General features: G+C 35.8%; 1 protein-coding gene across 1 annotated transcript in view; it reads right to left on the bottom strand.

The window, feature by feature from the left end:
- The window catches only part of APOOL (apolipoprotein O like), a 74,349-nt gene that overhangs the window by 23,679 nt on the left and 34,823 nt on the right, over positions 1–15,847 (bottom strand). The window contains exons 3-6 of the mRNA XM_080910015.1: positions 14,410–14,529; positions 10,955–11,009; positions 9,407–9,505; positions 5,840–5,931 (exon numbers count right to left, since the gene is read on the bottom strand). Coding sequence (XP_080766141.1) covers positions 5,840–5,931; positions 9,407–9,505; positions 10,955–11,009; positions 14,410–14,529 — 366 coding nt within the window. The remainder of the gene's footprint in view (positions 1–5,839; positions 5,932–9,406; positions 9,506–10,954; positions 11,010–14,409; positions 14,530–15,847) is intronic.

Below are 15,847 nucleotides of genomic sequence, written 5' to 3'. Positions count from 1 at the left end.
GGCATCTCTCCAGCCAAAATGAAATATTTTTATAGTAAAAGATACTCATAGGATTTTGAATACCGATCACTAGCAGTTACTCTTTAATATAAACTACATCTTTACAAAGTTAATTGTAAAATGTCTTCCACACTAGGTTTCATAAGGACAATTTCATGTACTGGGACTATATATGAGGTTTTATGCATCAATATACAAATTAGGATCCATAAATGAGAGAAAAAATTCAATATTTGTCTTTCATTTTTTGTTCGTTTTCGTTTGTATTTTTTTTTAATTTCTTAACTACTTTTATTAGTTACTCTGCATTTACATTTGAGATGTTATCCCTTTCCCCTGCCCTGCTCCCATCACCCTTCCTCTCCATTTGTCACAAAAGGTGCACTCCCTCCTGATCCCCCTCTCCACCCCACTGCCTTGTCATGCCCCTACATTGGGAAAACATGCCCTCCCTGGACTAAAAGCCTCTTCTCACATTGATGCCAGACACTGCTATCTTCAGCTACATATGCAACCGGATCAACAGGTCTCTCAAAGTGCACACAAAGGTCTGTGTTTTACTCCATGGGAGTTTTGGAGGTTTGGTTGGTTGATAATGTTATCTTCCCGTGCGGTTGCAGCCTGTTTCAGCTCCTTAGGTCCTTCCTTTCTTTAGCACCCTCATTGGGATCCCTGAGTTCAGTCCGATGGTTAGCTGCAAGCATGCTCATTTGTATCTGTATGACTCTAACATAGTCCCCGAGGAGGCATCTCTCTCTGGTTTCTGCCAATAAGTACTTCTTGGGATCAGCTAGAGTGCTGGGATTTGGTGGCTACATATGTGGTGGATCCCCAGGTGAGGCAGCTTCTGTGTGATCTTTTCTTCAATCCCCATTCCTCTATCTGTGAATTGTTCCTTGGGTATTCAGAGCTTTCTGGGGCTAGTATCCACTTATCAGTTAGTGCATACCATGTGTGTTCTTCTGTGACTGGGTTATCTCATTCAGGATGATAGTCTCTAGTTCCATCCATTTGCCTAGGATTTTTATTAATGGAAAAATATTCATGAAGTCATTGTTTCTAATAGCTGAGTACTACTCCATTGTGTAAATGTACCACGCTTTCTGTATCCATTCATCTGTTGAAGGACATCTGGTTTCTTTCCAGGTTCTCGCTATTATAAATAAGGATGCAATGAACATGATGGAACATGTGTCCTTGTTATTGCACTGGAACATCTTGTTTCTGTTTTTGAGATATTTATCTTTGTAGTTCTGTCTATCCTAGAACTCACTTTGCAAACAAGGCTGGCCTGGAACAGAAATCTGCTTTCCTCTGCTTCCCAAGTGACTGGATTAAAACTGTGCACTACTATGCCTGAGCAATACTTGTTTTTCTGAGTCTAGTTTATTTCACTGAATATGATGACATACTTTGTAAATTGATTTATAACTTTAAGTTTGCTTTTTCTCTGCAAAATTCTACATCAATTTCATTTGATAGTAAACAATATAAGTGCAACAAAATATGATAAAAAAGGACCTAAATTGTTTCTAGAAATATTGAGTTAAAGTGCATTATAAAGTTCTGTAACTGAATGTTTAAAATATATAAATTCTTTGAGATTAGCAGTTAAAAATATGGAGGCATTGATAAAAAAAATCTTGGTAGATTCTGTAACCATATTGTTTAATGATTTAAAACATTTCCTCCTATTTGAAAGAAACTTAATAAAAACACCTTCAGCAAAGTGGCTGGATATAAAATTAATTCAAGCAAATCAGTAGCCTTCCTCTACTCAAAGGACAAACAGGCTGTAAAACATTAAAGAATTAAAGACACCCTTCACAATAGCCACAAAGAATATAAATTACCTTGGTGTAACACTAACCAAGCAAGTGAAGGATCTGTATGACAAGAACTTCAAGTCTCTCTCTGAATAAGGAAATTGAAGAAGATCTCAGTAGATGGAAATATCTCCCATGCTCAGGGATTGGAAGGATCAACATTGTAAAAATGGCCATCTTTGCCTAAGGCAATTTACAAATTCAATGCAATCCCCATCAAAATTCCAACTCTTCCTAGAGTTAGAAAGAGGAATTCGCAAATTCATTTGGAATAATAAAAAACCCAGGATAGTAAAAACCATTCTCAACAATAAAAACACTTCTGAGGGAATCACCATCCCTGACCTCAAGCTGCATTACAGATCAATTGTGATGAAAACTGCCTTATATTGGTACAGAGACAGTCAGGTCTCAAAGAATTCTATTAAAAAATGGGGTACAGAGCTACACAGAGACTTCTCAACAGACGAATATCGAACTGCTGAGAAGCACCTAAAGAAATGTTCAAAATCCTTAGTCATCAAGGAAATGCAAATCAAAACAACCCTAAGATTCCACCTTACACCAGTCAGAATGGCTAAGATCAAAAACTCAGGTGACAGCAGATGCTGGAGAGGATATGGAGAAAGAAGAACACTCCTCCACTGTTGGTGGGATTGCAAGCTGGTACAACCACGCTGGAAATCAGTCTGGTGGTTCCTCAGAAAATTAGACATAGTGCTACCTGAGGACCCAGCTATACCACTCGTGGGCATATACCCCAAAGTGGCTCCAATATCTAACAAGGACACATGTTCCACCATGTTTATTCCAGTCTTATTTATAATAGCCAGATGCTAGAAAGAAGTCAGATGTCCCTCAACAGAGTAATGGATTCATAAATTGTGGTACATTTACACAATGGAGTGCTACTCAGCTATTAAAAACAAGGAGTTCATGAAATTCCTATGCAAATCGATGGAACTTGAAGCTATCATCTTGAATGAGGTAACCCAGTCACAAAAGAAAACTCATGGTATGTACTCACTGATAAGAGGATACTACCTCCCCCCAGAAAAGAGCTCAGAATACCCAAGAAACCATCCACAGAACTTAGGAAGCTCAAAAAGAAGGAAGAACTGAATGTGGATGCCTCAGTCCTTCTTAGAAGGGAGACCAAAACAGGGGAGGAAATACAAGGTCAAACAGAGAAGCAGGGATTGAAGAAAAGATCTACAGAGACTGCCTCACCTGGAGCCTCATATGCAGCCACCAAACCCAAGCACTATTTCTGATGCTAAGAAGTGTTTACTGGCAGGAACCAGACATGGATGTCTCCTCAGAGGCTCTGCCAGAGTCATAAAGATACAGATGAGGATGCTTGTGGGTAAACATCCGACAGAACAAGGGGACCCCAATGAAAAAGCTAGAGAAAGGACTGAAATAGCTGAAAGAATTGCACCCTCATTGGAAGAACAACACCATCATCAGCCAAGGCACTGATGTGGAAAGGATGATTAGGAGAGGGAGCACCTTCATGGAATCAAGTTGAGGGGGAGGAGGGGAGTGCAGGGTTATAACATTTGAAATGTAAATACAGAGAATATCCAATAAAATTGAAAAAAAAGAAATTAATTACAAGAAAGATGTCAAAAATCTTAACAAACAACTAATACTCAGTGAAAAATTTTTCTTGAAAATAGAGAAAAGGGAGTAGGGCTAGAGGATGTGGTTCAGCTAGTAAAGCACTTGCTTTGTAAGCATGAGAGCCTTACTTAGTTCAATGTCCAGAACCAACATAAAAGGTCAGATGTGATAATGTCTACCTGTAATCCAAGTTCTGAAGAAGCAGAAACATGACAATCCCTAGAGCTAACTGGCAAGCCAATCTAGCCAAACTGGTGAGAGCAATGAGAGACCCTGCCTCAAAGGAAGTGAACAGTGTTCCTGTGGATGGTACTCAATGTTTTCCTCCAGTTTCTACATGCACATGAGTATGTATGTATTATAGATATATACTGCTTTCAATTTTTAAGATAATGGCTAGGTACCAGTCCTGAAAATATAAAATAAGCAGGGTTTTATTATATACGCAATATTCCATACAATTTTAGATAGTATAAGGGTCAGAGACTTTCAGAATCCTATCATGCTGTGTGTATATATATATATACAAATATGCATATTTTAATCAAAGAAAAATTATATACAATATACTTAAAGAATTGAAAAAACAAGGGATTCAATGCTAGAAATTTCAGTGATTTATTGTATGTTAAATTTAGAATTCAATATTAAAGTTCAACATTTATTTTCCTTTGCTAAAGTAAAAATCTAAAGTTTTTTCTTTGTTAAGGTAAATTTAACACTTTTCATTTTAAAGTGATAGTGAAACATATACTATACCATTTGAGCATGTTCTCCCACTGATAATTATTCTTAACTATATATTTACTCATATATTTTTCTAACTCTGTACAGTCATGTAAAAATAACTAGAAAAATATTCCAACAAATTTGACACTGATATTTTTATAGATGGAAGCATATTTCAATGGTTATATTTCTTACAGCCTAAACTTTTCTTTAATGCTTATATTTGAGAAAGAATTGGCATCGTTTTTATGAAAACACACACACACATTCTCTCTGTCTCTCTCTGTCTCTATCTCTCTCGCTCACACACACACATTTTCTCTGTCTCTCTCTCTCAGACACACACAAACTCACTCACACACACACACACACACACACACACACACACAGAGAGAGAGAGAGAGAGAGAGAGAGAGAAAGAGAGAGAGAGAGAGAGAGAGAGAGAGAGAGAGAGAGAGATTATTGTAGAAAGAAAAAGAGTAGAATCAGTGGCTGCAGTGTCCAGTGGGAACAGTAACAGAAAAGTAGGATGCCTAAAGCTGAGCATGACAAGATAAGGCAGTCCCTGGAAAGCCTCATTGGGCCAATGCTTGCTTATCAGGAAATGAGAACAATATAAAGGTTAAGTAAAATGAGCTCAAGTTTTCTTTCAGTATTAACATTAATTTGAGTGGCTAATTCTCATGTAAATTCATAGGAGGGAATCTTTTAAAACAAATTCATCACTTTATTCAGTAATTTTCTCAAGTATAACTAGATTTAATGAATAATGTTCTTTTCCTGTTATAAGCTTTTATAGCTTCATCACATTACAAACTGCGAAGTTCATAATATCCTTGACATTCTCAAAATATTGAATAAAGCAGTTTTATCTACATCAACAATTAAAGAGATGTAGTAGTGAGAATACAAGTACAGAAAGTCCTTCTTATAACAATATTTAAGTACAAATGGGAATATTAAATGTTGATAACTAAGGGCATGAACCAGAAAAACTGGCATACTATAAATCTCTGCTTCTGAATCTTACTGTATGATAAAAAATACAAGGCCTGCGGACCTAGTTATGGCTTGACTAGCATTGTGTCTGGGGCTCTGGGGCTATCATTGCAAAAAGAATTCAATAGAAATTGTTCAAATTATTAGAATTTTAAATTTTCAGCAATTACAATGAGCTGGAAATTGATTTTTGCTTCCAATAGTTTCAAAATGCACTTTTTTGTATGTATTTTTTTAATCTCAAAAGTTTCTGCAATTTATTATTTGGATGTTTGTGTTAATCTTCTGGATTGAGCAGCTGCCAGCAGGCATTATTTTCGGCTATTAAAAAAACAAAAATATTCCTGAATTTTATGTAGTTAACTATGGAGCAATATTTCTTCCCATAAATGTTAGTTCTGTCACTACACTTTACCCATAAACCTGCTTTTCTAATGCTCAACTACAGCTAGACAAATTTATCCTATTTTTTGTAATGATAATTAAATTAAGAATGGAATTTTCCATGTCAAAATGCTAATGTAATTTTGCTAACTCAAGAGTTTATTCCAACTACATGCCTCTGAAAATCAAATGTTTAAGGTGTTATATGACATTTAAATATGGTCACACTGAGAATTTAAAAACTGAAATACTGTTCTCATCTAAATAGAACTTACCTTTGCAATTATTACTGACTGAGCGGGGTAGCAAACAGTTGCTCCTAATGTGGCCAGTCCTAGTGGATAAGCAATCTTCTTAAACCTTGAACCTATGAAATTTAAACAAATTATTCACTTAAAATACATGCCACCAGAGATTTGGTATTCTTATACTGTAGTTTTTTCTTTGCTCCTCTTTAAGTTATCACCCTATGTTCAATTGCTCTTTAGTTAGCAGTCTCAATCAAGATGGTTCCTAAGATGCCCTTAAGGCTCTCAATTCAATTAATGTCCCTTCGCCATCATGTCCAATTTAAGAAAAATGTTCTGAATCTAATACTAATAATTATCTACACAAAGGAAGTAGTAATTATCTTCTTTTTAAAAGATTGATTATTTTTCATGTCCTAAGAAACTTAAAATTATAATTACATTTTTTCAAATATCTAACAAAGCATGATAGCAGAGAATTAATCAGCTCCTGTGTTCGTCAAAGCAGGTTAAAGTGAAATGGACTCTCTTTTATATGCCCTTTCTGATTAACACTTAGAAAGGTGAAGAACCCAACTAACCAATCAGCTAAGGACCTCAGAAGATACATAACTCCTTCATGTCACCGATTCAGAATACTGAAGCAATACTAATTGCAATTAGCTTGACATAATTAATTCATTTTCAAAAGCGCCTTGACTAAATATCTAGGAGTCATTTTCATATCATTTTTTGACAGAAAAATCTCTTTTAAAACAATTCCAAAGAGAATCTTACTAGGAACATACTAGGTTCTCACTAGGAGCCTGTCAACTTGAAAGTGCTCTGATTAACCTGGGTGTAAGGAGTTCTGTATCAAGCCCTATCACATAGCTTTATTCCCACATTCATTCCACCTAAACATTTCCACAGATCCGAACAATGCTGTATAGCAGTGAGGAGCACAGTACTCTTACCTAACTCTTACACCCACAACACCACTGATTCAAAATGATATAGATCTTAAATATATGCCTGGGTATGCTGGACTCTGAATGAGACTAGAAATCAGATATATTTTCCTGCCAACAGGAGTAATAACTGTTAATGTTTTCAAACAGCTTTTTGACCCCTCTTTTAAAAAGAAAATAGCACTATATTAAGGTGAAAAAGTGCCTGAAAATTTTTGCTAGTAACTTTGCAGTTTGTGATATGTAACAAAACTTGTATTTTTTTCTGTTTGGTTTAATTATTTGTAAAGGAGCCTGTTAAAGTCAGGTCTATAATAGGCTGAACTTGGAGAAGGTAGGTAAGAAGGCTGCTTTATGTAGTATGGGGAAAGAAAATCTGGGATAATTAAATCATATCCCAAACTGAATCTCAGCTCTGTTCCTTCCTCCTCACTACTTTTGTTTACTTCATTTTATTTGTTTGTTTTTTGGTTTTGAGACAGGGTTTCTTTTCTCTGTATAGTCCTGCTTATACTGGAAATCACTCTGTTGACCAGGCTGGCCTCAAATTCAGAGATCCCCTTGCCTTTGTCCTCCTGAGTGCTGTGATTAAAGGTGTACACTACTATCACCTGGTTCTTTATTTAGTTCTTAATTTAACAACCCCAATATGTCAGGATTAAAATCTCTTAACTCATCAAAAATTCCATGAATTATGGTGATATATGCCATTTTTCTTTGATGCACTAATGGAAAAATAATATTCACCCTCTCCTTAACTGTATATAAGAAATCATTCTGAAAACTCCATTCCTAACTGATGAACATTGATTGCAACTGCTTTAGTCAAGTTGAAACCATGTTAACCAGATTTTATCTGAGATATATATAGCATGTCTTCTTTAGATCCTTAATACTGCATACAGTGTTAGTGTAGCATGATTAAGGAAAAAAACGTTTTAAGTTAGTGTATATCTTTATATTAACATACAATTCTTTAGATTCTTTTAATTTCACAAGCAATGTTACATGACTCCAAATAGTGTTCCTTTGTTCCTTTATTCGTTTATCTGCTTTTAGAAATACTTAGCCTGTTTACAGCTTTTTATGATTATTCACAATTGCTATAAACATTTCTGTATGGAGGTTTCATTTCTCTAGACTCTTAGGGTTTCTATTGTTGCAACAAAACACCATGACCAAAAAGCAATTTGGGGAGAAAAGGGTTTATTTGGCTTACACTTCCAAATCACTGTTCATCTTTGAAGGAAGTCAGGGCAGAAAATCAAAAAGGGCAAGGACCTTGTGGGGCAGATAGGTCGTGTTTGGAGCCCTGATACCCCATTGAGATTGGTCGAAACCCCGGAAATAAATATGAGATGGGAGGTGCTTTCTGAGCTCTTGGAAATTCAGAAACCCTCATGGTGCCATAAATAATACACGATCTTCACACTGCCACAAACAGTGGTGCAGCCCTGCTAGTCCTGCAGGGCTGCACCACTTGCAGCCGCAAGTCCTGCCTCCGCAGGAGGATATGACATGGACTCCAGCCAGATCGGCCATTCCCCAAATCCCTCCCCTGCACGTAGACATGACGGCATGTAAGCCCTGGGCAGAAGCAGGACTGCCCCAAAATATATAGACAAGATCTTTCCAAGCAATGAGGCCAAGCCAATAGGAAGCTGGTTGTCAGACTGTGAACCATTTCAAAAACTATACTTATACAAAGAAAAAGTAAAGGAACACAGGAACACATGTAGAAATCATCCCTCCGCCTGAGTTCCTCTGTTTTAAAAGAATTGTTATCACTTTTTATTAGGAAGAGAAATTCTCTTCCCAAGCTTCTCACACCCTGTTCCAGGGTTTCTCGCCTTGGTTCAGCCTGCCACCAACAGCCAGGATCAAAAGCAGAGTGCTGTTTCTGAGAATTCAGGCCAGAGTTTACACGCCCCACTGAGCTTTGTTCTCATTCTTCCAAGCCTGAATTTGTGCATGCCCAACAGTCCTAGTGGAGAAGGCAGCAGAGGCTGTGTTTCCCCAAAGACCTGCATGGGAATACTGGGACAAGGTCCCACAGGACCTGGAAGCAGAAGCTGATGTCACTGGGGTGTGTTTCTTATTCTTGTTCTACATAGCTTGTTTAGCCTGCTTTTTTACAGAACCCAGGGCCACCAGCCAAGGGGATGGCACCACCTACAATATGCTTTGCCTGAACCTATCAATTACTAGTTAAGAAAATGCCTTATAGTTGGATCTTAAATGGAGGGATTTTTCAACTGAGGTTCCCTCCTTTCAGATAACTAGCTTTTGTCAAGTTGATACATGATTAGCCAGCATATCTAAGATAAATAAAGACTTTGAAATGTTATTCCTAAGTTTCTTGATAAGTGTATGGTCAACTTTATGAGAATTTGTCCAACTATTTTCCAGAATTCTTAGATCACTTTGCATTTTTACCAACAGAATAAAAGAATTTCAGTTATTCTCCATTCTTTACTATAGTTAGTATAGTCAAGCTTAACATTTAAAAACAAATATGGTACAGTCAAGAATCAAAACATTTTTACACTAATTTAATCTGATAATATCTAATAAATGCAATGAATGTAAAATTCAAAATAAAATATAATAGCATTGAAAAAGAAAATATATCTTAAGAGCATACCTTTTCTTGCTGAAACCAAACCTGCCAGCCCTGAAGCTGTAATCACTCCCATTTTGGGAAGAAAATCTTCAGGAGGATTCTTCAGATAGACGTATGCATCTGAGGATACCAGTTAAGAATGACTACAATTGGACACTCTATATAGTGTAATCCAAGCTATAGATTAGTATATTAATAACAAACAATATAATAGTGAGTAGTTTAAATATTCTTCAAATAAGTAATACAAAAATTGATACAGACAACAACTTAAATCCTTTGTTATAATACTAACTACAAGATCAAATTTACATTCCATAGATGATTTAATACTTACATTCTTTATATATACCATTATTGTTAGTAATTATTATTGTTAAAAGAGCTATGGTACTAGAAGGTACAGCTTAAATATGATTACCATAAAATCAAGTCCTAATTGTGTATGTTTTACATCCCTACAATAAACAGGCTTCTGCTATTATCTGTTTAAACATTGGTAAAAATCCAGCCAAAATTAAGGATATAAAAGAATTTTGAAATTAGACATTTCTTGTCACTATCTCCCTAAAACATCACATTAGGAATTAAAAAAGATCAAGATGAGAGGTGAAAATAGTCAAAAACATATAAAGCATAATCAAAAGTACAGATGCTTCACTGTTTTATACATTTAAATTGTTTCTAGCTCTAAAGATATACTTTTCTATCATAGTTACTGATGAAAAATCACATACATAATTATGGTCCTCAAGATTGATGAGGGATAGCTGGGTATATTGATACATACATTAACCCAGCACTTGGGATGATAAGACCAGAAGATAAAGACAGAAATCAGAGTTCCAGGTTCAACTAAGCTAACAATATTAATAAATAAGTTTAATCTTAATATATTAAATAATAATATTTCAAATTAACTGCATTAAGTTTATGAAGACACCTAAAATTTTAGCTTATTTTTCCTTATGTTTTCCTTACATGTTTATTTTGCCAACTGTTCTAGGCAAGGAATATCAGAAAGCTATGTCTGTTACCAAATACCATTAAAAAGCTAAAGTGCATTTACTTTCCAACATTAGCTGAGACAGTTCAAGATGTATGATTCTGTGTCATTTCCCAGCAACTGATAGAAAAGCATAATGTATTTTAACAGATAACAACACTTACTTAAACCAATCAGCGAAAAGAGGGGATAAATCTTCACCTTATACTTTTATAATATACAATGTGGAATTTCAGGTAAAAGTGGTATGAGTTTGAATCTGGTCATTGCTTCCTAGTAACTTTGGTAACCTAGGTAAACTTTCTAAACCTTAGTTTTCTAATCTGTAAGAGAGAAATCTGTAGTTTTAATAGCAACAGTCAGCAATGTGAAAAAGCCTTAGCATATAATAAATTGTGAAAGAAACAATATATACTTTTGCTTGGTTACTATTAAAAATAAAGTACAGGATCTATCTTCTACATCAGTATAATCATAGCAATAGGTAATATACTATATTTACATTTTTAAATTTTAAACAAGACAAAACTATATTTCTAATTATAGATGTTTTACTGACCTACCTTTTCCAAATTGTACTGTATCCATTACCCCATTTTTCATAAAGAGATAAATGCCCTATGCAAAAAGGGAATGTACAAAAAGCGATGTGAATTTTTGAAGGGGTTAATCAGTACAAGTCTAAGATCACTTTATCTATTGATTCAGTATTCCATTCTAATCTGAATCCCGACTTTCCTGTGCACTCGCTAGCAGTACACTTGCTGCATCATCCCTTCATCTCCGTTTCCATTTCACCTGGCAGAGGATTCTGCTGTATTATTTCCCTCATAGGAGTGGGTAATATAATACCTTCAAAATAATCAGTGACTTCACATAAAAGATACTGAAATTTTTATAAAAAATTATCATCTTATTTTATAATGGCGTGGACATAAAAAGGAAATAAATCTTGATTAAATCAGGTATATCTCAGCACACACAGAAAACCATCTGACTAATAATGCAATAGCAGCAGCGTGATAATTTGTACAGGAAAAACAAAACCAGAAAAGCCTAATGCAAAGCACTTTATCTCTTCCCTTCATCTTAGTGTGCAATTATAAAGAATGTTCTTAAATAAGAACATAAATTCTCCATAAATCAAGATTATATTAGACCACTGAAGGGATTCAAGCTTTAAAGCAATGCTTTTTTCTATTTACCTGTTTCTAGCATACTGTCATGCCAAGATCCTATCATATTCATTGAGTGGTAGGTGCTATCTCATTTGACTACCCCATGCTGAATTCTATTGTTCAAGCTAGAACACACAATCTAAACATATAACCTACTTATGTATGAAACCTTGTGATTGAAACAAAGTAATAGATACGTTCAATGCAGAAAAAACAGAAATGATTATATTAGATGGGGATGAAAGTAAACTATTGAGATGTCTTGGTTTACTAATGCTGTCTCAGTTTAAGAGTGACAGATGGTTACCATGACTTAAAGTTCTACAAACTGGCACAAAACAAAGTGCCACTGGGGCATTTCTCTTGGGGGACTGCATCACTTGCAACTGAGCTGTTTGAACCATTTATTAAAGTTTTTGGGTAAATTTTCCTTAACTGTATTTTAAAATCCCTTTTGACCACTTGGGGGCACTGCTATATCAATTTCAACCGCTAAAGCAAAGCATAGGCCAGCAGCCAGTATTGAATTCTGCACTCCATGAAACTACTTTTCACAAAGAAGTCATTTAAATCAGGCTTTTTTCCCCTTTTTTGAGGAATAGATTGCATATTTAGGAGAAAATTAGAGAGGAAAAGTTGTTTACATTGGAGATGAAATACATTTGAAAGTGCCCTTCATCAACCTATTTGCTTCAGCATATTAACAGAATAAAATGTTCTTTCGGTCTTAAATTGGGTGATAGTTACAATAGCAATTTAAAGATCTCTCAGGAACAATTACCTCATTGAAGACACATCTGAGTACACTATAGAAAATGAAGTCTCAAGAGACCTAAGTCTGAATCATCTAGCTCTTGTCATGTAGCCTGAGGGGCATGACTCAGACCATAATTAAGATATTTCCCACAGAGATCACATTAAGGGTGACTAGCACAACCTGTACCCTGGAACTGTATGACAAACACAAACTTTCAAAAATAACTCCACATCACATGTTTGAAATATCACATGGATTGATCAGAATTCACTGATCAATTTCACTGATGCTTTTTCTTAAATAAATTTATTGGGAATTTTCTTGATGATGATGATTGTGTGTGTGTGTGTGTGTGTGTGTGTGTGTGTGTGTGTGTGTGAAGTCAAGGAGGAATAAGTTTGTGAACTCATTTCTTTCTTCCCTCCTTTCATGGGTTCTAGGGATAAAACTCAGGTCACCAGGCTTGCATTGCAAGTGTCTTTATCCACTGAGCCATCTTACTAGCCTCAGCAATTACTTTTTAAAATGTCTACATTAGAATTACATATGGCAGGGAATCTGCATCTCCAAATCTTAACAACATGGTCACCTAAACAAGACTGTCCCAATGATACGACCAGGTGACATTCCAACTAGAATGAGGAAATATGACAAATCCTAGATAAAGAGCCACAAGCAATTAATTAATGGTTTCTAAGAGAAGGGGAATCAGTGATCTCTAGAAGTACACCCTACACCCCCATGGGTTATTCAATGCCAAGTCATCAACCGTAAACACATATACATATAAACAACACTAAATGGACTCAGCAGTATGTATGTGTGTGTGTTTAACAATAATAAATAAGTGATCATGAAATTGAGAGGCAACAGTGAGTACACAGGAAGAGGTGGAGGATGGGAGAGGTTGGAGTTGGAAATGATGTCAATACAATACTTGTGTAGTGGTGTAAATATGGTGCTCATGTATGAAAATCAAAAAAATAATGAAATGTTATAATTACTCAGAGGTCTATAATCAAGTTACATTGGTAGAGTGAAAACTGATATTACTTCAGCATTAGGAAAATATTGGTACGATTATTACTAAGACCCTAATAGTGGAGATGTTGACTAAACACAACTGAATTTATATGGTGATGCTAATAAAACATCAGTGTGCTATCTGCTTCCACCTCAGTCAACAACTTCAGCTGAGTCTAGCCATCCAGCCACCTTTGACAAGATACAAATTAAGCCATTTTGAACTTTCTGAAACAGTTCATTTGCCTGATAAAATGCTACAGAGTAGCCTCAGACAATATCACATGAACAGAAAAATCACCTGTTTGAATTCTCATCGCATTCCTCCCCTGAAAATACTGAGTATATACAAGTCTTAGTATTTTAAGCCACTAAATTTTGAGGTAGTTTCTTCTCTTTAAAAGAAAAAAAAAAAAAAAAAAAAAAAAACTGCAACTATGAGTCAAGGCCTAGTCCAAATGTCATCATAGGAGAATCATCCATCAACCAGGGGAGCAGATGCAAAGACTGACATCCAGGCACTTTAGGAGTTAGAGGGGTCAAGGATACCACAAGAACGGGGCCCACAAATCAATTAAGCAGGCTTCAAAGAGGCCCACAGAGTCTGAGCTGACAATCAGGGAGCCTGTGTCGGTCTGATCTAGGTTCTCTGCATTTTTGTTACGGTTGTGTAGCTTGGTGTTCTTATGGGACTCCTAACATTGAAAGCTAGGGTTATTTCTGATTCTTTGGCCTGCTCTTGGGACACTTTTCCTCCTACTTTATTACCTAGTATGGCCTGATTATGAGGGTTTGTGCCCAGTCTTATTGTATCTAGTTAGGCCATGTTCAGTGACTATCCCTGGGAGGCTTGCTGGGTTTTATTCATTCGTTTGTTTGTTTGTTTGTTTGTGGGAAACAAAGAAGTTGATCTGAGGGAGAGGGAATATAGGGAGAGGAGAAGTGGATGGAAGGGAAACTACAGTTGGAATGCAATGAATAAAAGAGTATTTTTTTAATCCCACATCTATGAATACCCAAAACAATTAATTAAAAGAAAATACTATCAAAATAGACTTACCTTGCACCAGCCAATATAATAAACAGTTGTAGTACGGATGGATGCAAAGCCCCTTTGTAAATAACCAGGCTGTTCTTCAAGATATTTAGAATGGAGAGGTGGTGCAGTATATATGGGGAGCTGAGGGTATAAGAAAAGTCCATGTAAAAAACTGGGCTGCCTCTTCCACCAGTATCAAAATAGTAATTAATCATCATCGACTTTCCTTCTAAAAACAGCTAAAATTGTCTATAGAATCTAAGCTATAGATATGATATGATAAATTGAACATAGAAAGTTTTAGAAGAACCGAATCAAGTGACATCACATATAGTATGAGCCAGTGCATATTTTGTTTATATGACATGGCTTCACTACATAGTACAAGCTACTAAAGCTCAAGATACTAAAATGGCCTCAAACTCATGATCTCACACCTCTTCTTTCTGAGCACTAGGACTGCAGATATGGATCTATACACATTAGTTTTAATCTTAGAAACTTTTCATTAAATTTTCTTTACTTAATTGTATGTGTACATGTATAATTATGCACATATATGCCATGGTGTGTATGTGGAGGTCAAACAACTTGTAGTGGTTGGTTTTCTCTATTCATGTGGCTTCCAGTGACTTGTCATTGGCTTGGTGGTAATTTATATTGCTGGAATGAAACACCCTGACAAAAAGCAAGTGGGGATAGAATTTATTTGGCTTAAGCTTCTAGATTGTAGTCTATTACTAAAGGAAATCAACCAGGGAAGAAACCTGGATGCAAGAGATGATACATAGGCCATGGAAAGGTGCTGCTGCTTACTGGCTTGCTCCTCATGCTTTACTCAGCCTGCTGTCTTATAGAACCCAGGACCACCAGCCCAGGGATGCCACCACCCACAATGGGCTAGTCCAGCCCCCATCAATCACTAATTAAGAAAATGCCTTACAGCCTGTTCTCATGAAGACTTTTTTTTCAATTGAGGTCCCCCCTTTTTAAATAACTCTAGCTTGTATCAAGGTGACATAAAATTAGCCAGTACAGACCTTTAGATGCTAAGCAAGCCCATCAGTCCTTAAGTCTATGAAATATTTAACTGTAAAGATCTGAAAGCAATTCAAATATTCATCAAAAGAAGAGTAAACAATTAAACTGGGTTATATTCATGCAACAAAATATTGTAAATTAGTATACAAATGCAAAAAATTATAATCACATTGCTGGAAAATGATAGTATATTATATGTCTTTAATCTCAACACTTAGGAGGCAGAGGCAGGCAGACCATTACTAGTCTGAAGTCAGTGTAATCTACACAGTGAGTTCCAAGCCAGCTAAAACTACACAGTGAGATCTTGCCTCAATAAAACAAAACATAAATAAATTATGGTCACATATGAAATTCAGGGTGAATTTCTAAAAACTACTACTAAGCCAAAAGGCTACGATGTAGAAAATTACACACA

This window comes from Micromys minutus (assembly GCF_963924665.1).
Source record: "Micromys minutus genome assembly, chromosome: X".
Lineage (NCBI taxonomy): Eukaryota > Metazoa > Chordata > Mammalia > Rodentia > Muridae > Micromys > Micromys minutus.
Note: the sequence above shows the minus strand (reverse complement) of the source record. Positions and strands in the feature narration are given on the sequence as shown.